The 24,169-nt window shown below is 40.9% G+C and overlaps 1 protein-coding gene across 1 annotated transcript; it reads left to right on the top strand.

The window, feature by feature from the left end:
* The first annotated feature begins 1,173 nt into the window (after nt 1-1,173).
* On the top strand, nt 1,174-18,552 carry IGFBP3 (insulin like growth factor binding protein 3). Its single transcript, XM_058805996.1, has 4 exons — nt 1,174-1,908; nt 5,875-6,101; nt 8,669-8,788; nt 14,993-18,552. Exons 1-4 carry the CDS (start codon nt 1,524-1,526, stop codon nt 15,116-15,118), a joined length of 858 nt encoding a protein of 285 aa, XP_058661979.1. The 5' UTR covers nt 1,174-1,523; the 3' UTR covers nt 15,119-18,552.
* The last annotated feature ends 5,617 nt before the right edge of the window (nt 18,553-24,169 follow it).

Here is a 24,169-nt window from a genome sequence, read left to right as displayed (position 1 = left end):
CAATTCAGATTTTTTCAATCAAAGTTAAGCCAAGTTAACAGGGGAGCAAAATATGCCTAGCAAACTGGAAAGAGAATTTGCAGTGGCCTGAAGACAAATACATACATTGTGCAAAAATCCATGTAGAATTTCGATCATGGAAGTTTGGGGAGATGGATTGCTTGTCTTTTTTATCCTAGATTTGTGAGGACATTCCAATGGAAACTGTTTTCTTATGTATGGAAGGAAAAGTTTCAGGAGTACAAAGAACTCTTAAAAAAAAACATTAAGGGAGGCACATCCAGGAAGATATGGGGCAAGATATGGACCGAGTGCCAGGCCAGAGAGCAACATCTTCTGAAACGGGGCTGGGGTGCCTGAATGTGTGGGTGTGGTCTGCACATACATTTCCCCCCAGTTTCCCTTGGCAACGCAGCTGTCATGTGAGCTGTAAGCCGCTTTCAAGGTACGCCCCGAACCTGCGGGCGGCCGGGTGCGAGCACATGCGCACCTCGGCAGGGCCGCGGCTCAGCCCCAAAGTGGACAGGATTGTAGCTAGGAATCCAAAAAAGGGCACCCTCCGCGAGCTTCTCTCGCCTCTCTCGGTGCCAAGGAAACACACACGGTCACAGGGAAGCGCACACGCACAGAGAAACCACTTTTTCTTGAAACTAGAGACACACGACGTGGTGCTCTCGCCAGAGCCCTACCCCTCACGGCTGATTTCTAAGAAGTGCCCGTAAACCCCCGGCAGCGCGGCGTCCCCCGTCTACTCCCCCCGCACTGCACCGCCCTCACAAGCCCTGCGTGACCGAACCCCGGATCCGCCGAGGGCCGGCTCTTCCTGCCGCGCCGCGCGTTATTCATGGCGCGGGGCGGGCCGGCGGCCGCGGCGCTATATAGAGCGTACGGGCGGCACGGGGGACAGCTGGGTGCGGAGTCGCGGGGAGTAGAGCAAAGCAGCGCGGCTGGCAAGGCAGCACGGGGAATACATCGAAGGGAACCTCGGTTTTTCTTTCCCCCACCTCTATTTTTCCCTTCTCGGTACTATCTCCTTTTCCGAAATGTTTTTGGACTAAATTCTAAATTTTCTTCTGACCGTCTGGGCTCAGCTTTTTTTTTTTTTTTTTTTTTTTTAATTTAACTTTTGCAAAGGTTTTTTTTTTCCTTTTTTTTTTTCTGAGTGCTGTGTGTGGCAAAAAAAGAGAAAAGTTACTGTCGAGCCGAGTAATTCAAGCGCTCTGCAGGGAGGAGGGGGGAGAAGAGAAAGAAAAAGTTGCTTTTGTTGCTAGAGAGCTTTTGCTGCCTTGATGTGACTACGGGCAAGCGACTGCAGAGCGGGCCGGCGTGCGAGTGCCGGCAGCGCGGCTCCCTGCCTCCTCACGCGGGCAGGCTTGCGAGCGCTCGGCGGCTCCGCTCGCCTCGGAGGCAGTTCAGGCTCTCCGCTCCCTCGGCCCGCAGCGGCGTGTGATCGCCCGCGCGAGATTCTGCCCGTCCTGGGCCCGCGCGGGGGCGGCTCCCGGCGGCCCCCTCCGCCGGTTGCTATGGTGCCGCGGCCCGGCGTGCTGTGGGCAGTGGCGGCGGCGGCACTGGCGCTGCTGGTCCGGCGGGCGGCGGCGGCGCTGGCGGGGCCGGTGGTCCGCTGCGAGCCTTGCGACGCGCGGGCGCTGCAGCAGTGCAAGCCCCTGCAACCCGACTGCGCCGAACGGGTGCGGGAGCCGGGCTGCGGCTGCTGCCTCACCTGCGCCCTGCGCCCGGGGCAACCCTGCGGCATCTACACGGAACGCTGCGGCGCGGGTCTCAGCTGCCAGCCGCGGCGGGAAGAGGCGCGGCCGCTGCAGGCGCTGCTCGAGGGCCGCGGGCTCTGCACCAACGCTACGGCGGGCAGCAAACTGCGGGCCTTCCTGCTGCCGGGACCGCACGCTGCAGGTAAGGGGCTGCGGCCGGGGTGGGGAAGCGAAGGGGTGGCTTTCCTGCGCACCGCTCTCCCTCTTACCTGCTTTCTTGCTGGGATGGTTTTTTTTGTTTGTGCGTTTTTGTTTGGTTTTGTTTTTGTTTTGTGTGTGCGTGTGTGTCGTTTTCTTTTGTTTTAAGTTACAAGAGAGCAGCATGAGCGGGGAGGCGTGGGCGAGCTCGCGGCAGAGCTCCGTCTCCGGAAACGGCCCTCGCTCGCTGCCGGCCCGGGGGCGGGGGGCTCTGCCGGCAGCCACGTAGCCGAGCTTGGATCGTTTGGAAGGAACCGTGCTTTGGCCGAAGGAAAGGGCAATTTGCCTCTTATAACTTATTTATGTACATACTGGTTTTCTTCAACGCCGATGCTGAGAACTCGCTCCTCACAAAAGAGACGGAGCTGCTTTTTCTTTCTTTCTTTTTTTTTTTTTAATTAAAAAAAAAAGAGAGAGTGGGGGAGGGATTGTATGTGGCTTCTGCGGTGCATGGGTCTGGCAGGCTACAGAGCCTGGATGGAGAGAGAGGGTGGAATCTTTGCCGTTTGTCCCCGGTGTACCTGGAAACAGAGTGAGCAAAAAAACTCTATAGAGTGTCGTCTAACTGCTGCACTGCAGCGTGGGTAAGTCAGGGAAATCTAAGCACAGAGAGCAGAAGACAAAAATCCAGAAGACAAATTTAAATATCCCTTTGGCCTGGAAAAGTGGTTATTCAGAACAAAGCGTTTGTGCACAGTGCACAGTTGTTTTTTTTTGTCTGTACTGCAAATAAATCCTTGGTCAAACGAAGATTTCTTGTACCTCTTCTATGTCTTGTAAGCGAGATGTTCACAGAATGGGTTTTGTTTGAAAAGGAAGGGATGGTTGAAAAAATTTCTGTTAGCATACATATTTTAAAACTTAAGGAAATTTGGGATTCAAATCGAGAGAGCACAGTCCCTCTATGCAAGCATTTAATTAAATTCTTTGCTAACCAACAGCGAGTATGTTAACATTTGTTTAATAGAAAACTGTGTCAAAAGGCTTTCCACTGTTGGCATTTTAAAAAAGCTGGAAGATTTTCTGCCAGGTTGTAGGGACTCTTTGACTAGCCATTCCTTAGCTGAGAAAGTGGCAACAATACTCCAGTTAACTGCCTGTTAGAACAACAGAATAGAATAATGCCTTATTATAATTATTTATGTGCTGCTTCCAAGCTGTGACAATTTGAATGAGAGTTTGGAGGTATTAATTGAGATTTTTAATCTCCTTGGAACAACTAGTAGCTTCCTTCATCATGTGAGCTTGGCTTCCTGTTCATCCTTGGAGTGACACTGGAAACAAGAATCATCTTCTCAGTACTTAGGACTTGATGGCATTTAATCTAGGGGTAGTGCTTTCAACATTGACTGTTAGAGAAAGGGGGAGACAGAATTGTACTTAGCTGAAAATCTTTCTGTTTTCAGCTGAATTCTTATTTCTGTGTTCTTGGCTGAGAAAGAACTCTGATTTTGAAATTAGTAGGAGCTTTTGATTCCTTAAAAAGTGCATGGTAGGAGCCTTACAGTTCACATTCAGGGGGTGAAGCTTGCAGACCTGGTGTGCAAGAAAGAATCTATATGACACATAGTGCCCACTTCCTCATGAGGACCACTCCACTCCCAGCTCTCAAGCCAACACTCTGTGGTATACACCCCTCTGAGAAGAATCACGTAATTTCCTTTACATGCAGCTAGGTCCTGCATCACGTACTAATCTGCTAGTCCTTCCGAGTTCACAGAAATTGCTAGAAGTTTGTATAGGGTAGAGTATATTACAATAGCATTATAACAGAAACTGTAGTAGGCCACTGACTTTCCAGTTGTTGTTGTGGACACAAGTGTTGAATAGTAGTGTGCATTTGCAACTCTTTTAATCTCTTAAAAGAGAATGGGTAACTCTCATGGCAGTTCTGTTTCTCTTATGAGGATGTAAAGCTAGCATGGCACCAAGTTTTGTGAAACTGAGTTAATAAAATATGCTTTACAGTTTAGAATGTGGCAATATGACTGTTTTAATCTGAAGTGTAAGAAGTGCTATTGAGCTATAGTGGCCTTTCTGAACTGAAATGACCAGACATGGTCATGGATACTCAATGCATGTTAAGAATATTTTCTACTTATTTTTTGGTAGAAGAGAAAAACTAATGAACTGGACTGATTGCAGAAAACCTAGATTCAGGTTTATAACATTTTAGTGGCTCATTTCTTGAAAATTTCATTTAGAATGTGGGGGAAAAATACTGCTGTTTCAGAACAAGACACTAAACCACCAAAAATATGTTCAAATACCACTGAGAGTCTGAGTTAAACCCACAAAAACCAGGAAATTTGGACTTAGTACTTAAACTTCCTTAATCCATTTGCACTGTGATTTGGATTTTCCTGGCCAATTATGTCCATTGCCAGCAGTGGCTTGTGCTAAAACCACCAGTACCAAAATGTTAACTCAGAACCCTCTTCCTCTTATGTTCCTTTTCCCTTTCCTGTGTTTTGGCAGTGCCACTGCACTCCCTATGTAGAAATATTTAGCATTAACAATCTATGTGAACATGGACTTTTAGTACTGAATTTCTCAGTTTTTGTGATTTTTTTTTTTAGTGAGTCATCAAGTATAATTTTAGTATAATTTATAATTTTACTCGATGTTCTCATTGTGCATTCCCAATAGGATTTCCTTAAAAAAAAAAAAAAAGTGGTCAGCAGCTAAGACAGCAACTAGAATGCAGCATAAACAGATTACCTTAGAAGGTACAGGAATGCTGAACTTAGGGAGTATGTTAGAAAAATGTGCTTCTTCTGACTTGTTGTGGATGGTAGTTTGAAGAGAAGATACTTAGAAGCTCAAGATGAAAACAGGGTTTGTCCTTGGAACCCCTACAGAATGAACGATGATTTTTGTCCATTACCTTTAAAATGTGTTTTGTACACCAAGATGTTGTTTTTTATTTTAATAGCAGAGAAAAGAAAGTGTGCTGTTCTTTTTCTTCCCCGTTCTGTGTATTGAATAAAGTAAGGAAAAACAGTCTAATTAGAACCAGGAAACTCAGCGATCTAGTGTTGTAGTATTAACTTCTTAAAAAAAAAAATTAAAAAAAAAAAAGAAAGAAAAATACGGCCCTGGGAGAGGCAGAGCCACGCTGCAGCCCGTGACTGCCCGAAGCCGGCCGCGTTTATCTGGAGTTGATGAAGTCAGCAGTAGCGGAGGGGAGGGATCCGCGCCGCTGGGCTTGCGGCGGGCTTCCCTCGTGCGGCGCAGGCCTGCCCCCTGCCGCCGGCGGGCGGCACTGCAGCGGCAGTCAGGGGCCCGCGCCGCCGTGGCTCCCGGGCCTGCGGCCGTGGTGCAGCTGGGCACTTTGCGAGGCCGCGCTGAGCGTGAGAATGCTTCATTTACAAAACTTGGCGCGTGGCAACAAAGGTGCTGACACATGGGGAATGCTACATAGTTCATCTTTTTTGTATATTGCTATTTTGTAAAAAGGAAAATTGAACACCTAGCCTAATCTAGTGGCTTGTTTGAGGAGAGACCTCATTGTGCTCTACAGCTTCCTTACACGAGGAGGCAGAAATGCAAGCAGTAATATCTTCTTGCTTGTGACCAGTGATAGGATCTGAGGGAATGGCATGAAGCTGTGTCAGAGGAGGTAAAGGTTAGATATTAAGAAAAGGTTCTTCAGTCAGAGGATGGATGGGCTCTGCAGGGAAGTGGTCTCACCATCAAGACTGACAGCATTCAAGAAACATTTGGACAATACTGTCAGGCACATGTTTTGATTCTTGGTGCTGTCCTTTGCAGGGTCAGGAGTTGGACTGGAGGAGCCTTGTGGGTCTTTTCCAACTCAGGATATTCTGTGATTCTATGTTTCTATGCCCTTGCAGGCACAGCTGGCAGCCAAGTAACATTGTTTCTTCTGCATTTGTTCTTTTTGAAGGAAATTTCAGTGATTCAGAAGAAGACAGGAGTACCAGCAGCATAGAAAATCAGGCCATTCCAAACTCTCACAGGGTGCCAGATTCCAAGTCACATCCACCACACATCAAAATAGATATCATCAGGAAAGTGCAAGCCAAAGATACACAACGCTATAAAGTCGAATATGATTCACAGAGTACGGATACGTTGAATTTCTCTTCTGAATCCAAACAAGAGACTGAATATGTAAGTATTTTTTGTAAATAGGAGGGCATTTGCTAGCCTGTGAATGTGTGTGTGTGTGTATACACATGCATGTTGTGAATATAAAAAGATAAATAATTACACTAAATAGCTAAAGGGTGGTAATTGTTGCAGCCTTTTAGGACATTCTGGCATTTTAACTGGTAAATCTATTGACTCTGCAAATACATACACAATCATCAGACCAAGAAGATTGTGCTCAGGAAACACATAGGACTAATGTAATGCTGTTTACATCAATATGAGCATGACTTCCACTAAAGTTTCTTAGAGGCCGAAAGTTCCTGTTCTTCCCTTTAATTGTCACACATTTGTTTGAGTGGACTTGAAGTGCCATCATTAATCTTGGTTGCAAACTGTGTAATTGAATTGCAATAATGGAGAAAAGATGTTTCACATTGAGTGTAGTGGCACTGTGTTCATACATTGCCTGGTGCAAATCAAGGGAGATAAACTTAGGCTGAGATCAGGATTAAGGTCTTGACTAGTCAGTCACTATATGATATGCTGAGCATCACCTCCACTTGCAGTTGCTGTAGGTGCTACTGCCTAAATCCAAAGTCTTGTGGTCACATGAGCTGCCATTGCATCCTACTGACTGTGTCCAGTGAATTTTCAGGGCAGTCAGAGTGTGGTTAATCTGAGGGCAAGAATAATTCTCTTCCTGGACATCCAGCTGGTAATCTGTGCCTTAGGTCAGATGGCTTGAAAAACACATCTGGACATGCTTCCACATTTTATCAAAACATGCATGGTAAAAGCAGATGTGGCTTCTCATCTTCAAAGGAAGGTTTGAAACTTGTATGAGGTGAAAACCTCTGCCTGAACAGAGTGTGGCTTCTAAGAGTAGCTTAATTTTTAGTTTGTCACTCATGTCCAGCCATCTAGTTATATTGCTTCAGTAGCTGCCTTCCAGTGTGTCTTCCTCCCGAAAATGTGAAGTAAAAGTCCCATCACTAAAAGAATGAAGATTGGTCGCTTGAGGAAACAGATTCTTAACTAGAATGAGTAGTGATAGTTGGGTCCATGAGCAAAGGTATACCAGTTCACCAAGGCTGCTGGTGTCTTTAAGAACCTGAAATAAGTCCATCACGGACAGGTCCCTTTGTCAGCAAATGCTCTTCTACTTGTGTCTGCATGTTGCCTTTTGATACTGGTCTGGCTGACTTTGCAAGCTTACTTCAAAATAAAATTTTTTAAAATCTGTTGATCTTTTTGTAGGCCTAATTTGGGATCAATCTTTGAATATCTGTCACTTGCAGTCAGTATGTTTGACCAGTAAGAGAAGCCATTTAAAGCCCATGCTTAGAACTTATGAGACTGGTTCAGAAAGAAAAAGTGAAGGCAACAAAGAAGGTCTTTACTGGCCAAAAACCTCCATTTTAATCTCCAGTAGTACTATGGAGATTGTATGCTTTTAGACACATTAAAAGGTACTTTACATGAACAAACTATTAATACTACCACTTGAAAGTATGAATGTCATTACTTCGCTAATTAAAAACAGCACCAAATGAGTCTTTGTGTCAATGTAGCAACTTTTAAATATTTTTAAACCATGAAACCGAAGAAATTTTTTCATGTCTCTGCTGGAGAAGTGGGCTGGTGGTGCAAGTCAGTGTTATGCCCATATAGGAGTGTGGCTAAGCACAGAGTTTGTAGGCTGTGACTCTTGAATCCTGATCCCACTGCTGACACTGACTGCCTTCTTAGCCTCTGGCAAAATGTGAAGCTCTCTGCTTTTGATTTTCTGACTTCAAAGTGGGGCTCGTCATGCATTATTCTCCCTACCCTGAAGGGCTGCCGTGAGATAAAATTAGTTGGTGTTTGAGACATTCTCTTAGAAGTGCTTCTGGAAGCTCTTTTTGGCTCATTGTCCTAAGAGCTAATCCTCACTACCTTGTTGTCAGCCTTTTTCAGATGAAGAAAAAGAGGAAAAAAAAAGTGATATACTTATCTAATGAGACTGCTATGTGCAGCTGGTCCTCTGTATGATTGCATCTATTTGATTCAGTTGAAATTGGGAATTGTTGTCCAAGTTGAGGTATTTTATATATACATTATGCCAAACCACTTATTTTCAATTGAATCAATTTAATTTAAGCTTTCAAATCCAGCAGAATCACAAAAAAAATTAAATGTCAATGGGGAAGGCCTATCCTGTAATGTATTTTCAGTGGCTTACTTTCTTCTTTTTCCACGTGGTACAAGGCCAGCTTTTCCAAACTTATGTTCTATGTGACTGATTTACATACCGGTTAAGCCTTCCTAAAGGTATTTGTGACTGCGATTTTAACTGCCACTATGTGCCTCAGCATAGCATAAGGCCTTTAATCTTTAGAAATCAGTTTATCTTGAATAGAGCAGAAAGTCAATTTTTTTTTAATGAATTATCTGCTTTTATTCGTATTCAGCCCTCTCTTTGTTTTAATGGATTTATTTGGATTTGTGCTTTCTTTTGCCCTTTAAAGATTTATTAACTCTTGAGTGAAAGATGGAATTTGGGAGTGAAGTTTCATTTGTGTTTTCTAAAACATGCTTGTTAACAGGGTCCATGTCGTAGAGAAATGGAAGACACATTAAACCACCTAAAGATCCTGAATGTCTTGAGTCCCAGGGGCTTTCATATTCCAAATTGTGACAAGAAGGGATTCTACAAGAAAAAGCAAGTAAGTACAGAGTTTTTAACATTTTAATAATTGCCGTTCACCTTTTCTGCATCTTTGTTGAAGTATCTTGCCAGCAAGGTGCATTATATATAATTTTGCAGAGGAACTAGCTAATTTCCAGTTTTAGGACCTGATCTGATAGTGCTGAACCTTGTCAGGTGGGGATAATATTTTTATTTTTTGTTGATCATGACAACAGATTCATTTGAGAAACTGCATACCTAATCACATATGGGTTGACTGGTGTCCTAGATACTAATGCCCTTTGGTTTAAAAAAAGCACTGCCTCTACTATAACCCACAGAGCTAATGTTGCAGTCACCATATGACTGCAATAGATCAATGCTTTGAATTGTAAATAGCTGCTTGAGGGTTCCTAGAAGACACACACTGGATCATATTACATAAAGCAACTTGAGAAATGTATGTAACTGTCCTTTATGTGCTACACAGATCACTTCCCAAATCCAAGTCATGCTATCGTCAAAATGATACTTCTAGTAGTTACTCTGCAGCAAGGATGGCTTCTCAGCCTTTTCTGGTTCTGGGTTTGTGGCCTTTCTTGACAAATGCCAACCAAAACTGTGGGTATTTATGCTTTAGTTGTGTTGGATTGAGCTACAGCAGCATTCTCCATTCAGTGCTGCCATTGAAACTCGTTCAGAACATGCAAGATGTGTCGGGTTCTTTGTTTAGTGTGCACATCCTATTTAATTTCAGTGTTTAGTTAGTGGCCTGCCTCCAAATATATATTTCTTTGTATAGTTCCAAAATTTCCTGAATTCAAAGGGATCTTTAAGACTGTGCTGGTTTGGCCTAAACTATGACAAAGATTTTTCTCAAGGACAGATTTTGTTTGTGGATCATCATGTCTTTCCCTTCAGTTTTACACAAATCAGCCTCTTTATTTCTGGTAATCAAAGGAGTGGTTGACTCTCTGTTGCTAGCTAATGCAGTTCATTGGCTGGAAGTGAAAGATCAACCTCTGACTAGGCAACCTTATTTTGGGAATTGTATCTCTCAATTTTTTTGGCTTTCAGCTTTCTTTGAAACAGTCTTTCCCTTTCTAGTATTCTGTGGAGTTCTGCAATAAGCTGTCAGTGTCAGGTGGGGCATTTATAACAGGAATGAGGCTTCCAGCCTTCCTTTTTGCCATCAGTCTAGCATTGACATTGCTTTTTGACCTTTGGTACATGCTGCTGAGCTTTTCTATGCTTCCCAGTTTTCCTGAGCAGGTGGTGGCAACTCCCAAGCAGGGGAAGATTCTTTTTGTTGCCTGAAGCTTTGAGAAGCCTGCGTCAGCCATGTTGTGCTGTGTGTAAACTAGCAGAGAGCAATGCTCTCATCTCAAGCTGCTTGTTTTCAGAAAATGCATTGGGCTTCTATGCAGAGTGAGACAAGGACTGTGCTTTGTGCTTGTGTCATAAAAGTATTTTCTTAGCTGCTTTAGAACAGCAAATAATTTGACTGTGTTCAAGGCACTCAAGTGTGCCCTTTTCCTTCTCTATGTATTATAGAAGACTGAAGACTGGTATTTACTTTGTTCAGTAGATCTTCCTTTCATCTTTCTTCAGACTCTAAGATTTTTGCTTTGTGTGCAAAAATGTGGTGGTTTGCAAGTAATCTCTGGCATTGCATGTAGTAAATTGGATTCGCAATGAGTGTGTATTAAAGTAGCTTACTTGAAAGGAGGACTGTCCTTTAAAGTACAGTCATAGTTCTATTACCAAGGCAAAAAGAAGGAAATACAAAGAGAAAAAAAAGGATAGACAGATAAAAGTCTTACCTAGTATCAGTTTCTAGAAGTTGATTTATGAGAATAATCTGTTGCTACAAAGCAAATATACACTTTTGTCCTCTGTGTATTGTCTGTGGTGCCTGGTAAAATTTCTTTAGGAAAGGTTCCTGCATTATGTGCAGTATCCCAACTGGTCAGCATACATAGAGAATGAAGGGACACTTTTCTGCCTAGCCAGCCTTGTCAAGCACTGTGCCAATTTACATAGGTCCAGTAGTTTCAATGGTAGTTTGAGGTCACTCAGGGTCTTGCAGGAGATGCTCACAAAGGGAGCTCACATGAGTAAACACTCTACATGATATTCACTTGGGTTGCTGAGTCTGCAAAAGAACCTTGATCAATCCTGGGAACAAGCCCTCAGAGATGGGACTTACAGAGGCAGCCTGCTTCTCTCACCAACAGAATACAAACCAAAAATATTAGTTGCCCTCATAGAATTAACTCATAGGGAAAAAACCATGAGTTTGAGAAGTGTGTGAGTCCTGTCCAGATCAAATTAACTGATCTGCAAGGAATTTTGACAGTTGTGTGTGGGGTTTTTCTTGAAGCATCAAAATGTAAGTCTGATATTTTAGATACTGTGAGCAGATGTCTAATCTCATTAACAGAATTCTATGCTGTTTTAGTAATTCCTTTCATGCCATTATTAGCCATGTTCACTCTGTAATTGAATTATATTCTATTGTCAAAATTCAGAATAGTAGGTTAGAAAGTAGACAGTAAATCCATTAAAAATTGATTTAAAAATGACTGCAAGCTAGGCATTTTGAATTCTAGAAACAGTTGCCAAAACCACTGTCTAGGATGAGAATGTAGTAGATTTGGGATTGTAGGAACCTGGTAAATAATGATCATGCTAGTACCATTAAAACTCATTCAGGAGGCACTCTCATATTCTGCCTTCCTGGTCATCTGGTCTTCCAGCCAAGTTGAAAGCACTTATTTTTCATGACATTTGTGGATATCTAGAAATTTACTTTTCAAGAACAACCATGAAGAATAAATTGCATCTGTGAAACACTTCTAAGAACATAAATTTATGCGTCAGGGTATGATATGAAAAATATTTCATACCTTTTGTTTATATATAAATTTTAAAATCAGACCTGTTAAAGTTTATAATTCTTTGTCTTAATCACACATGTAAGGTTGTACTATTCAATTGTGCTGCATAGGTATATTTATGCATAATTAGTTGATACAGGCACATTCCTACCCCAAGCATGGGAAAAAGGTTTTGATGAAATTAGAATTATTATATGGGGCAATTACTAGAATTGCCCCATGTTTGTATACTGGAGCCAGATACTCACCTAAATGTGAGCTGGCATTGTTCCACTGAAAACAGAGCTGGACTTGCCAGGAGCTAAAATGGCCTGAGGTACACATCAGTGTTGTCTGCAGTCTGTTCCTGAAGACCATGGTTGTAGCTCCATGGAGCCCTCTGGACTGACCAGGAATTCAGTGGGATACCATATGCTTTGCTGTGCCCCATAAATGCATCTGCAGTATTTTTTTGTGGAAGGGAGAGGAGCAGGTGGCATGGAATTGGCAGCTGCTGTTTCTATCAGAAGTAATTAGTCTCCACTGCTTGGGCAGTTTTCCAACTTTTTACATGTATAAAGTCATACAGAATAGCTGGGCAGAGCCTATAAATGTATGTGAAATACAAAATTCATAAGAGAAAATATTTAGATATATATGTTTTCCATATATCCTGTTTTCCACTTCTGTAGAGAGTATTGGCTGTTTCAGGATAAAAGCATCACTTTTTAATCACAAGTACTTTACTATTGACAGCATGGCTGAGTAGGTAGGAAAAAACACCTGCAAAAGATAAGTTGTTTTCTCATAGAGTGTTGTTTCAGCTGTAGAATGATCTAAGGGTTTTGCTTTTCAAATGGATTATCTAGAGGAAGTAAAAAAAATAGTAGCCGGGAAGGTGTTTCTGCAAATTAACTTAATGTAGTAATTACTTCTGAAAATTGATTGTGCAACTGTTAAAAGCAATCAAAGCCTCCAACAACAACATGAGACCTTTAATCGATCATTTGTTTTGAGAGTGATGCAAGCCTAGGAATCGGTGAGAGTTGTGTAATATGCTTCATATACTTCTAAAAGGGGAGGCTATGTTACTATTATTAGCAGAAATGTAGTTTCATTGCCAGAGCACGAGCCTGGCAGCCAGAAGCCCTATGCTCTTTGGGCTTCATCTGTGCCTACTTTGTTGGGAAAACAACTCTAGAAGTGCTGGCTCAGTTTCCTTTTTGTGCAAATTAAATTGTGCAAATTATGTTATTAATTTCTCTGTGTTAAGCATGAAGAATTTAAGTCATTAAACGTTAATAATACTTAAGCTAGAGTCCAGTCACCACCAAAATTGAAGAAAAATTTCCCTTGTCATCAGTGGACGTTGAACAGTCATCCATGGAAATCCTGGAGAATGCATGTAAATTCTAGTCAGGTTTTTGAGACAACAAATACAAGTTTTAGGACTTATGTTTAAAGATTTAGTAACAGATAAAAACTGAAGTGCAGGTAACCATTTTAGTTCAGTGAATTATTAATGTAGCTATTCTCTCAGTAGGTTTGAACTTCTTTACCCTCTTCTAAAACTAAGCTGGTATGTATGTTATGCTGGACCTTGTCATCCTGCTTCTGTCCATTTTCATAGGGCTAATGCGGATTTGTAGAAAAGAAGACATTGCATTATTTCTGCATTGGGCTTCTTACTCAATAATATATCAGAAGGGTGGTTTAATTTGCAGTTATGCTGAATAACATTACTTAATTTACAGTAAAATAAAATAAACAAGATAGTGGCTTGTTTGAAAAAATTTATGCCTAATGTGTGACCTGCTTCCATCTCTTTTGCAAGGTCTTAGTGAACGCTGTCTACCCTATTCCATGCTGCCACAAATTAATTGTCTCATAGGCCAGTGTGCTGGTGCAGGCTGTTCCAGAGTGTTCTGTATTCCAGAACTCTCCAGTTCAGGCTAAGATAGCACTGTCACCTGAGATACTAAACTAGACATGGAAAGGATCAGTCACTACAAGCAGCATGTGAAGCCCAACACTTGCTTCATGTTTTCTTGTGTACCTGCACATAGAAAAGGCACTTATGTGAGCCACTGCCATAGCCTCCTGAGATATTGGGCCATGCCTATGAGCCTCTGGAGAACAAGAAGTACAGGGATAATGGTGATGTTTACCAGATTGTACTAGCCTGAACTTCTGAAAACTTCAAATTCTCTGAATGTGATCTCAGAGGCAACAATTGCTCTGCCTGAATAATAGACTTGACAGTGTTGAGGAACCTAAGTAGCACCAGTCCAGCCAATCCTCCTTCATACTGACAACAGACAAAAACACAGGAAATTGAATGTGCTTGTGTCACTGCCACTTTTGTGAGTACGTCCTGAGTAAACAGCCACCTTTATTTGCATTTGAAACAAATTCTGAATCACCAGATCTCAAAACATGAGCTACCAGGAAGGCTGTGTCTTAACAGTGAGGCTGACCATTGCAGACCTAGTGAGATTCTTGATATATCTTACAAATGGGTAAAACCCTTGCAAGGTCTTAGTGGTTCATGGTAATGTAACAGTGTCCAGGGCTGCATACTGAATGCAACCTGCAGCATGTTGTCTCCTTTAGTCTTCGTTTTTTGCCATTCTTGGTTCCTTGGGAGGAGCATTACTTGCTATGTAGTAGACTTTATAATGCATATTTACTGCATTACTGCTTCTAAAGAGGTTCAGTGTTATTGCCTGTGGTAGTTTCAGGTTGGTCAGCATTGCTGGTGAATTCTAGCAGTTAACTTAAAGCTAACATGCTATAGGCTACTAGATACACAAATTTTTTAATAGGAAAATACACATGTAAAGTTCTAGTCCACCTAGCAGGTTTTGTAGTAACTACACTGTAGAAGGATTATGTATCTGTTAATAAATGTCAGCTACACTTTTGAATTTCTTTCAGTAAACAAGTGCATAGCAAGTGTGTTTCTTGCTGCGATGGTTGTCTTTGACAGACCTGTGCTTTAGTGTAGAACATATCTGCTAATTTTTTTTCTAAAGATGGGTCCCAGTCACTAGCCCATACTATTGTATTGTATTCAAAGGGGCCAGCTCTGCTGCCAAATATGATAGGGAGCAATTCATAAGTCTATTTTCTAGTAGTTTTCAGTGTTCTCAGTTCTATTATATTAGATCCAGAGGGACTGATGGAGTGAGAAGGCAAGTTTTTATTGAAATGCTTCGTAGTGGTAACAAATACTCTGTTTGATTCTGTCAGATATGGTCAGGATATTGAAGTGCAGGTATCAAAGGAACAGGAATCCCTGCTGTCTAATACAAGTGGCGAAAACAAAATTCATGCTAACTGGGTCTTTTATTATGTTTCAGTGTCGCCCATCCAAAGGCCGAAAAAGAGGTTATTGCTGGTGTGTGGATAAATATGGACAGCCACTTCCTGGGTATGATGGGAAGGGAAAAGGAGATGTCCACTGCTATAACTTGGAAAGCAAATGAGGACTGGGTGCCAGCTCTTCTAGCATCTGTGCATGGCCACTGGACCTCACAGAGACCTTGGAGGGGCTGGGCAAACACTGTGGGACTGCACTGTCTGTGGAGTAACAAGCTGTGCTTCCTGCAGCAGATGGGGAGTTGCAGCCTCTGTGGATGCTGCTGCAGCTGCACCCTGTCACCGACACACATCGAGCTTCCTATGAATAGGAGCTCGGAATTCCCATGTAAACCTGCACTATTGATACCCAGAGAGAGAGAAAAAAAAAGGCACTTCAGAATGGAATCAGGGAGTCTCCACTGACTTTTTAAAGAATGGCCTGTGACCAATCTGATCCCAAAAGATACTGCTTTTTTTTATTTTAAAGAATTTATAGATGTTAAGCTTGTAAAAGTATTAAAAAGAAAAACTAAGCCAAAAAACCCACAAGGATTTAAAGGTAAAGCTTTCTTTACAGGTCTGATGGGAAACTTATCTTCACGGGTAAAAAGTTTTATAAAAATCTCAAAGAACTTTTTAAAGAAATGTATTTCTAAGATAAAGACATGGCTATTTTTTCTGTAAAATATATTATGAATATTCTGTTAGTCTGTATTAATATAATTGTTTTTTAATAAACTTTATTTAAATGTAACATGTGAATACCAAATATTACACAGTAATTCTAGTGTATACATCTGTATGCACAGAGAGAGTAAGGTTATGGAATGATTTATAAATACATTTAAGTCTCTATGCATACACACTGATCTGTTCTAGGTAAGAGAAATGAATTTTTGGAGCAAAGGAAGTGTTTCCAGAAGGGATTGAGTTTTATTATTTGATATAACTACAAATGCCAAGATAATATTTTTTTAAATTATTTTATTGATAATTCTAATGTACCCATCACTGACTTATGCCACTGGAAAGGATAACAGTCGCACTGAAGCTCTTGGTAAAGCTTTCTTTTGTCTGTGCGTTGCTTCAGTTTGTGCAACAGGGCTTACATTTCCTTCATTTACTGCTCACAGAATATTCATGGACAAAAAATTGCCATTAGAGTACTACTCTTTGTATTTGCTTATTTATTTTGAAAAGGTGTATCTATTCTCTGTTGTCTTGGTACATTCTACCAAAGCACTTACTCTGTATGAGGAACTCCTGTTGAAAACAATGTCAACAAGATGGGGGGATTGTGGACCCTGGGTGTTGAGACCCACACATTTCATTTATGCGCCACAAATTTGCTTTGACTATGGTAGAAATCATTTGCCTGCATCTAAGCATAGAAAAAGAACCATTGGGTTTAAATAGTTAAATTCACTGTCTGTCATGGTGTTATGTCTTTTTAATTGGAAGAGAAGTGATTTGGTTTTGTTGTGGTATGTGATGCTTTCACATAAGGAAGGCTTTGGCAACTTTTTTTTGTGTTGAGGCTGATTGTTTTATGTACTTTGTGAAAAATTCTGTATGACAATGAAATCTGGAGAAGGAAAGGTGGCCTGTGAAATGTATAATCTCTCTGGAAAATAATGCCATATTTTGTATATGTATTTATTTGTATATTTTATATAAATATTTTATATATTTATATAAATATATATTCTTTTATGTGTCACTATAAATGTTTAATGTCACTGTAGAAAAAAGAAGCCATCAACACTGTAATTCCTTGTCAGATTGGGAACTCCATGAAGACTATGGACATTGGGTTTCACCTGCTGGGGCTAGGCGTTGTGTGGATGGAGGAGAGGCTGTGGTGCTGAGGAGCCCATTCCTCTCCCACTGCCTGAAGTACAGCCATGCATGTTCCTGCCAACAAAGGCAAATGTCTAGCAACTCTGACATGGAAGGATTTGGACATGCAACTTGCCAGGATTGCATCCCATCACTATAACTCAGATGTCTAAAGCCTTACCCTGAAATGTATTAGCTGAACAGCACTATGAGTGTTCTCCACATCTTTCCAATTCCTGTCTGATGAAATTAGTTCATATGATCATTAAAACTGAAATTTTATAATCTCATGGTAAGAAATAAATTGTATGTGAAGTGATGCTTACTCCAGGCTAATACAGGTTTCCTGACACAAGGTTACAGAAAGCTTTGTGAGGTGAAGATTTATTGCAGTATTTTTATTACTAAAGCACATCTAATGCCTGCAAAGATTTACAATTAAGGCAAAATAATAAATGCTGGGCTTTTTTTTTTCAGAGTTGTAAACCAGTTCTTATCAAATAATTTCACAGAGAGAAGAAAGTTGTATGATTACACCAATATTTGGGTATATAATCATAGATAAGAAAATAAGGTATTGATTCATTGAAGTGACTTATTTTGCCTCTATTTTTTTTTTAATAACTATCTGGTGAGCCTTCTGAAAATAAAAATCAGTTTCTTGTCAAAAGTGATAGACATGTTTTGCAAGGCATCTGTCTATCACTTAGATCACATACTTACATTTTGCAAGTATGTAAGGTGTTTTAACAGCCTGTGACAGGCTTTATGATTTGGGTATTTGGTCAAGTATTTCAATTTTTTATTTTTTATCCTACAATTAAAAACAAATAGATATAGAAGACAAATAAATATAGAAGAAACTGGCTAATAAAGATCATTAAATCATATATTATGACAAAACCCCAAACAAACTCCATCTCAAGGAGCTAAATCTGATTTAATTGTGCAATTTGTCACATGAATATTTAAGAAGGGGCATTCAGCTCCTTTATTAGTACTAACAGTCTTTAGTTATGTAACAAAGAAAACATACAGCCATAAGGGGAAAGAAAAAAGATGTGTATAAATCAGTTTTATTTTGCTCCCAACAAATATCTTTAAAAGAGAAATTGTGTTTTAAAATAGCCCCAAAAATAAAGTCTCACCTGTCATTTAAGGCTGCAGCCTTTTCAGAAGTTGCCTTTTAAATATTTTTTACAAGAACAGTTGCTTGCATTAGTATTGGATACTTGCCATTGTCAATCTGATGTGCCTGTTTAAAAGAGATAACTTTTTTAAAATTAAAGAATCAGTGGTGCCTTTTTCCTTTTTTCTTTTTTTGGCATTCCTATTGCTGTGAAGACAAAGGTCCAATTCAATAGACAAGAGTACTTGTCATTCAAAGATTTTTCTCAGGGCTAAGGGCTGCAATTCAAGCAATTTGTGGTCCACACCCAAGCAGCAGAATGTGGGCAGCACATAGAAAATGTATGGGTCAGTATCAGTTCAGAGGAAGACGAGTTACCTCCAGGTATAGGTTAGAAATGATTCCTGCTAAGAGCTGCAGTAAGTGGAGAACTTTGGATTTGGTGACAGAAATTAAACCAATGCATTAGAAAAATCCCTTATGTCTTTGTGTCTTCGCTGTCTTCAGCTTCAATATTTTATTAAATGGAAGTCAGCTTTTTTTCTCGTTTTTATAAGCTCTTTCAAAAGACTAAGGTGGTCTGTGTTAATATTAAGAAGCCTCAGGAAAAAAAAAATTAACTTATTATTTGCACCTCAAATATTTGCATGGAAAGGCATTATAAAAGATCAAAATATGTATTGTGAAACTTGCTGATTTTTCCTTGAGCATGTTTTGTCTCTGGGTAGTACATGGGTACCATATGGAGCCCAGATGAATATTATAAGTACTTATTTTAGCATGTGTGATACATAGCTGCATAAATCCCTATAATTGACCAGAATACAAGTTAAAGCTGCCTGCAGACAGCTTTATTATCTTACAAACTCTGAGAAAGTTCCCTTTTTTAATACATCTACTGTGCTATATTTTTTGGAGCCCAGAATATCCTTTTCCACCTCTTTGACATGCCTGCCTTTCAGGGCATAGTGTTAGCTATTTGCACGAGGGAAGGAGGCTTCATTGAATACCAAAACCATGGAATTAATTAATTTTTAGTACAGTCTGAACTTTTTTTGACTAAATTCCATAGAAACCCTACACAGCATAATTCCTTACTGAACTGAGCCCTAAATTTAAGTAGTGGTTTTTCAAAGTATTTGGGAAATCATCTTTGTATATCTCTAGTCACTCTAAAACTGTGTAAGCAAGGATGACTCCACAGAGATTTCACATATTAAGAATAGGAATTTTATTTAAAGTGAGAAAAGTACTGAGCAATTTTCATGGAGGTGAAAGCATATTAGTATCCAAAATGAAATATTTGTATATGTAGCTGTTTTCTCTGTGGTCCTGCTGTGCCTTTAGAAATCCCTGAATTCTATTAATTTCTACCAGAAGAATATGCTCATTACAAAGGACTCCTTTTTCTTTCCCAACTCCCACTTCTTTCATTTTTTTCTGAGAGATCCAAAAATAAGATCCAAAAAGGATATCAGAGTATTCCAAGGACAAGACTTCTGTGATCAGTATCATTAATGGCTTCATCTGCAAGCATGCAAAATAGGTTCAAGGCCTTTAGAAGAGAAGTCGTTTGGTATGTCCAGTGGACCTGGGTATCTTGGAGTCTCCATCCTTGGAGATACTCAAAAGCCATCTGGACACAGTGCCAGGCAACCATTCCCTGGTGGTCCTGCTTGAGCAGGGAGGGGTGCACCAGGTCCTTTTCAGAGATCTCTTCCAACCACAAACATCCTTTCAGCCTATGGGCCTGTGAGCCTAACAGTAGAAGTTTGGTGTCCCAAATTCCAGAATGTGAAATTTTCTACATTATGCAATGTATTGATTGGGAAGATGTTACAACATTTTTTGCCCAAAAGAAAAATTTCTGGTAAAATGGCAAGTAGTGCAGCACAAAGTAGTACAAATTTATTGTTCATCAGAGTAAGCTTTAGTCTTAAAACTCTGCCTTTTATTTACTTCTTCCAGTTCAGATTTTGCAGAAGTAGAAGCATATATACCAGCCTTAGAGAAAATCCCATTGAAAAAAAACCTTTCTTTTTGCTTTTACCCTGTAAATATGTTAAAAAATGCAAATTACTTCAAGGCAGAATGTTGCTGCTGAAAAAAATATGGAGACCAGGTATTAGCAAAAGCAGAGGGTTATGCTGCAAATCTCAGTTTATCTTTGCAGAATTCATGTCCTGCTGCTGTATGCATTCTGGCTTTCTACTTCTGCTGACCTATCCAAATTCCTTAAGAGCCTTTCTCTGTCAAGGCTAATTCTACCCCACTGCTCTTCTCATGAGTGGGGATGGAACAAAAGGTAGCAAAATTATCTCTGCAGAACAAAGCTGAGGTTTCATGCAGAAAAATTGCCTAATCTGAAAAATTCTAGAGAAAATGTCACTGAGAAGGACCGCTTCCCATAGCCATTTGTGGTAATACCTTCCAACCTTGCTTACAAGTGCCAGGTTGAGAGTGCATTTCCCTCTCTCCTTGCAACTGGAGAGCGGAGGCTATTTTTGCCTGCTTATGCCATATCGAGAATATTCAAGGTGAAACTTGTTTCCTATGTCTGCTATGTATCATGTAAATTGCACTCAGTAAGGCCTAACTAAGCTTCTACAATTGATTATTGTTTTATCACAGGGGTGCTGCACGCAACCCTCTGCCTTCAGATGCTGCCATACATTTCTACAGCTGCTATTACCAAACTACCAGTAAATTGTTGCTGATCTCCTTTTTCTGTTCCCTTGCTGGGGCTAAATGGTAATACTTTAGCTGCCAACGCAGCAATAAACAGAAACTGCGGGCAAAGAAAAAATATAAAAGATGATGACTATTATATCCACCATTTGCTCTAGGCCTCCACAGACATCTCACACTAAGATGCTATTCCAAAGAACCTCAGCATTTCCACATCAGCTTGGTGCATTCACCACAAAGCACTCAGTGAGATAGAGAAAAAATCACCTGTCACCATTTGCATGATTACGCAATTAAAAGCTTCAGTATAGGCGCAATACTGCTGCTTTTTGTTAGCTTATGTCTACGTTGGAGGAGACTGAGAGCAAGAGGACGACTGCCTATGCTGTACTCAGCTTAGCAGAACTGTAGCACAAAGGCTCTGCTAGAAGAGCTGTTGATCAGGCCCTCCCCCTGATGGAAAACGTGGCTAGGAAGGAAGCAGCAAGGAGTCAAGCACAGCCCCTGCCTTCCCTTGTGTACCCTTGTCTCTGCTGGGCTGCCCATGCTGCCACTCAGACTTGATAATCCAAGAAGGTGTCTGAAGAGATGAGCAGAAACTTTTTCAAAATAAAACAGCCATGATCTGGAATGGACTAAATTTTATATTTAACCTTACTGCAACATCCAAGAGCACCCTTGTTCCCACATCTTCCTCATGGGATGCTATCCCTCTCCCTGTGCCCTCACAGTAGTTTCCTTGCATGAACTTTGCTCTATGGGGGCAGTCATAAATCCAGGGAGGAGAAAAGGAGGGAGAGATGTTTGTTGGCAGAGCTATCCTCGGAACTATTTCGCAAGTGCTGGTATGTTTGGGCTCCTGCTCCACTGCTGGTTTTATGGTACTAACTGGTAATATGGAATGAAGTGGCTGTATTCCTAAGAGATCCTCTCCTTCTTTGTTCCCTCCCACCTTTAAGCCAAAAATGGCTAGGTAATGTAGGGTGTAAGAGAAGCCTTCCACTCCCACCAACTCTGCTACTGTTACTCAATATATACCACCTCTCTGAACCTCGGAGTCAAACACAATTAGGTATTTGCTAAGATGTTCATACTCTACTTTCCTGTGCAGTCTGGATATCTGCCCAGTTCTTAATGCAATGTACAACAATTGGTCCATAAATGCGAAATGTGTTGGTAAACAGAAAACATGAGACCTGTCTTCAGTGCAGCCTGGGGAGACTGTTTAGGCTAGTGGTTTATCAGTGGAATGACAGCTGAGAAAAAGTAGACCAACTTCAAAAGTGTTGTCTAAAGATACATATAGAACTTGACCACTCAGTTTGCAGCATGATGAGAGACTCTAGCTTGGAGTGAGTAGTTTTTTTTTAAGAGCATTTTTTCTTTATTATTTTATTTTTAGTGTAGTAATATTATTATTATTATTGTTGTTGTTATTATTATTATTACTATTATTAATTATTATAATGGGTTGAGCAAGGGCTAAACATCAGTGTTGTTCTGCAATAGCAAAGCAATGATGTGTGTAGAAACATAATTCTGAAAATCAGTGCTGCTAAACTGCTGGTAAAGAACACGCATCTTTATTTCTGACTTTGCAGAAAAAAACCTGCTCTGTTTTAGCATTTTTTTAGGATTCCCTTTTAATAACTAGTGCTATGGGAGCTGAATGCTTTCCAGAAAGGCAGTAAATCCTATGACAAGTCTCTGCCATGTGCCATTCCTTTCCATCCCACTTTTCTTCTCCCTGAGGAAAGAAAGCTATATATGATGCATTTTTCATTTACCTTTTAATTTTTTTCTGTGTTTAAGACTAACATTAGCAAGTACAAGATCAAAGGAATATGTTTGTTTGTAAAGTAAAAGGCTAAATTTTCATGTGCTTAATATCTTAAAATGCATTTTGGACTGGGTCTGCAGGAAGTTGTTCCCTAAGTCCTTCTTTTCCAAAGCATGTGTTCTTGTGGTAGAGAAGTGACAGAGAGGCTGATGATCTATCAGTGTTAGGGTTGCCTACCCTTCACCACCATTTCTCTACTCCTTTCTCTCCCCTCACTTTCTGCCAACTCTAGGTGATACAAATGTGTCTCTGCTGTACACCAAAGCAATGAGCAGAACTGACTCCGAATAAGCAGAGGCCAATACCAGGAGATTTTTGGTTGTCTTTGGACAGCTTTAGGGGAAACAATGGGTATAAAATGATGTACAGAAGGCAGTGACCTCATTTCTGTGCTATGAACATTTTGCAGCTGGCAGTAGGCCATGGGCAGGAGGAGGCATGGCTGGAAAAAACCCTGCTGCAGCAAACCTGATGGTTTTGTCAAGAAGAAACGCAAACTGGGTAGGTAGGGTTCTCAGATGACATGAACCAAACATCACAGATGCTCATCTATGACCTTCCCACCAGCTAATTTCTTTTTAGGTAGAGTAGGAGAAATGCAAGTGAATATGAAATAACAAGGATCAGTACATCTTCTTTACACATCCAGCTACACACTCGAGCTGGGTGAATATCCTGTGGCACCTTCCTTGTTTGCCCACTCATTCCCACCAGCCTTGACTTGCCAGCACAGGAGGAACCATTGCAGCAGGCACACACTGAAGCCAGCACTGCCAGCTGACACATGGAAAAGAAAAAGGAGAGGAGAGGAGAGGGGAGGAGAGGAGAGGAGAGGAGAGGAGAGGAGAGGAGAGGAGAGGAGAGGAGAGGAGAGGAGAGGAGAGGAGAGGAGAGGAGAGGAGAGGAGAGGAGAGGAGAGGAGAGGAGAGGAGAGGAGAGGAGAGGAGAGGAGAGGAGAGGAGAGGAGAGGAGAGGAGAGGAGAGGAGAGGAGAGGAGAGGAGAGGAGAGGAGAGGAGAGGAGAGGAGAGGAGAGGAGAGAAAAGAGAGAAGAGAAGAGAAGAGAAGAGAAGAGAAGAGAAGAGAAGAGAAGAGAAGAGAAGAGAAGAGAAGAGAAGAGAAGAGAAGAGAGAAGAGAACTCCAACAAAACAAAACCAAAACCAAACAAACAAGCAACCACTAAAACAACAAAACCAAAGTGCTCCACAAACAGAAAAAATAAAACAGAGAAAAACTGAAGACCTTTGATTTTTCACCCTGATGTTTGAGGCTGATCATAAAAATTAGGAAAAAGCAAGGTGTGTGTCATCTATGGTGTAAATGGAGTCTAAGCTCCCAGCAGAATTTTTATAGGGAAGATAAAATTTGCCTGCTTTGTCTCCTTGTATTAGTCCTAATCCCAGTATATGGAAGAGTCTGGTTCTAGTCCAACAGCTCTACTCAGCAGCTGAGCCCATGTCTGTCTTGGTGAGTCCTGGCGAGATGTCATAGGAGGCCAGATTGCAGATAAGGAGGCATTCCTCCCCTGGCATTTTCAGTGGGAAGTAAGGGGCTAAACACTATTAAGAAATTGGCCTATCATTCCTGAATGTTGTACAAAGTGACTTCTGCTTCTGGTACTTAACAATCAGAGGAAAGAGTATCTCCTAAACCTCTGTCCCCACTGTAAACTCCAATTTCT

The sequence above is a fragment of the Ammospiza caudacuta genome, chromosome 1 (genome assembly GCF_027887145.1).
Source record: "Ammospiza caudacuta isolate bAmmCau1 chromosome 1, bAmmCau1.pri, whole genome shotgun sequence".
In the NCBI taxonomy this organism is placed as follows: domain Eukaryota; kingdom Metazoa; phylum Chordata; class Aves; order Passeriformes; family Passerellidae; genus Ammospiza; species Ammospiza caudacuta.
The sequence above is the reverse complement of the archived record's forward strand: the minus strand, read 5'-3'. Positions and strand labels throughout refer to the sequence as shown.

Coding starts and splice junctions, on each gene's coding strand:
- IGFBP3 (XM_058805996.1), top strand. CDS start 1,524: ATGGTGCCGCGGCCCGGCGTGCTGTGGGCAGTGGCGGCGGCGGCACTG. Junction 6,102..8,668: donor CCAAACAAGAGACTGAATAT/GTAAGTATTTTT, acceptor GCTTGTTAACAG/GGTCCATGTCGTAGAGAAAT. Junction 8,789..14,992: donor GATTCTACAAGAAAAAGCAA/GTAAGTACAGAG, acceptor ATTATGTTTCAG/TGTCGCCCATCCAAAGGCCG.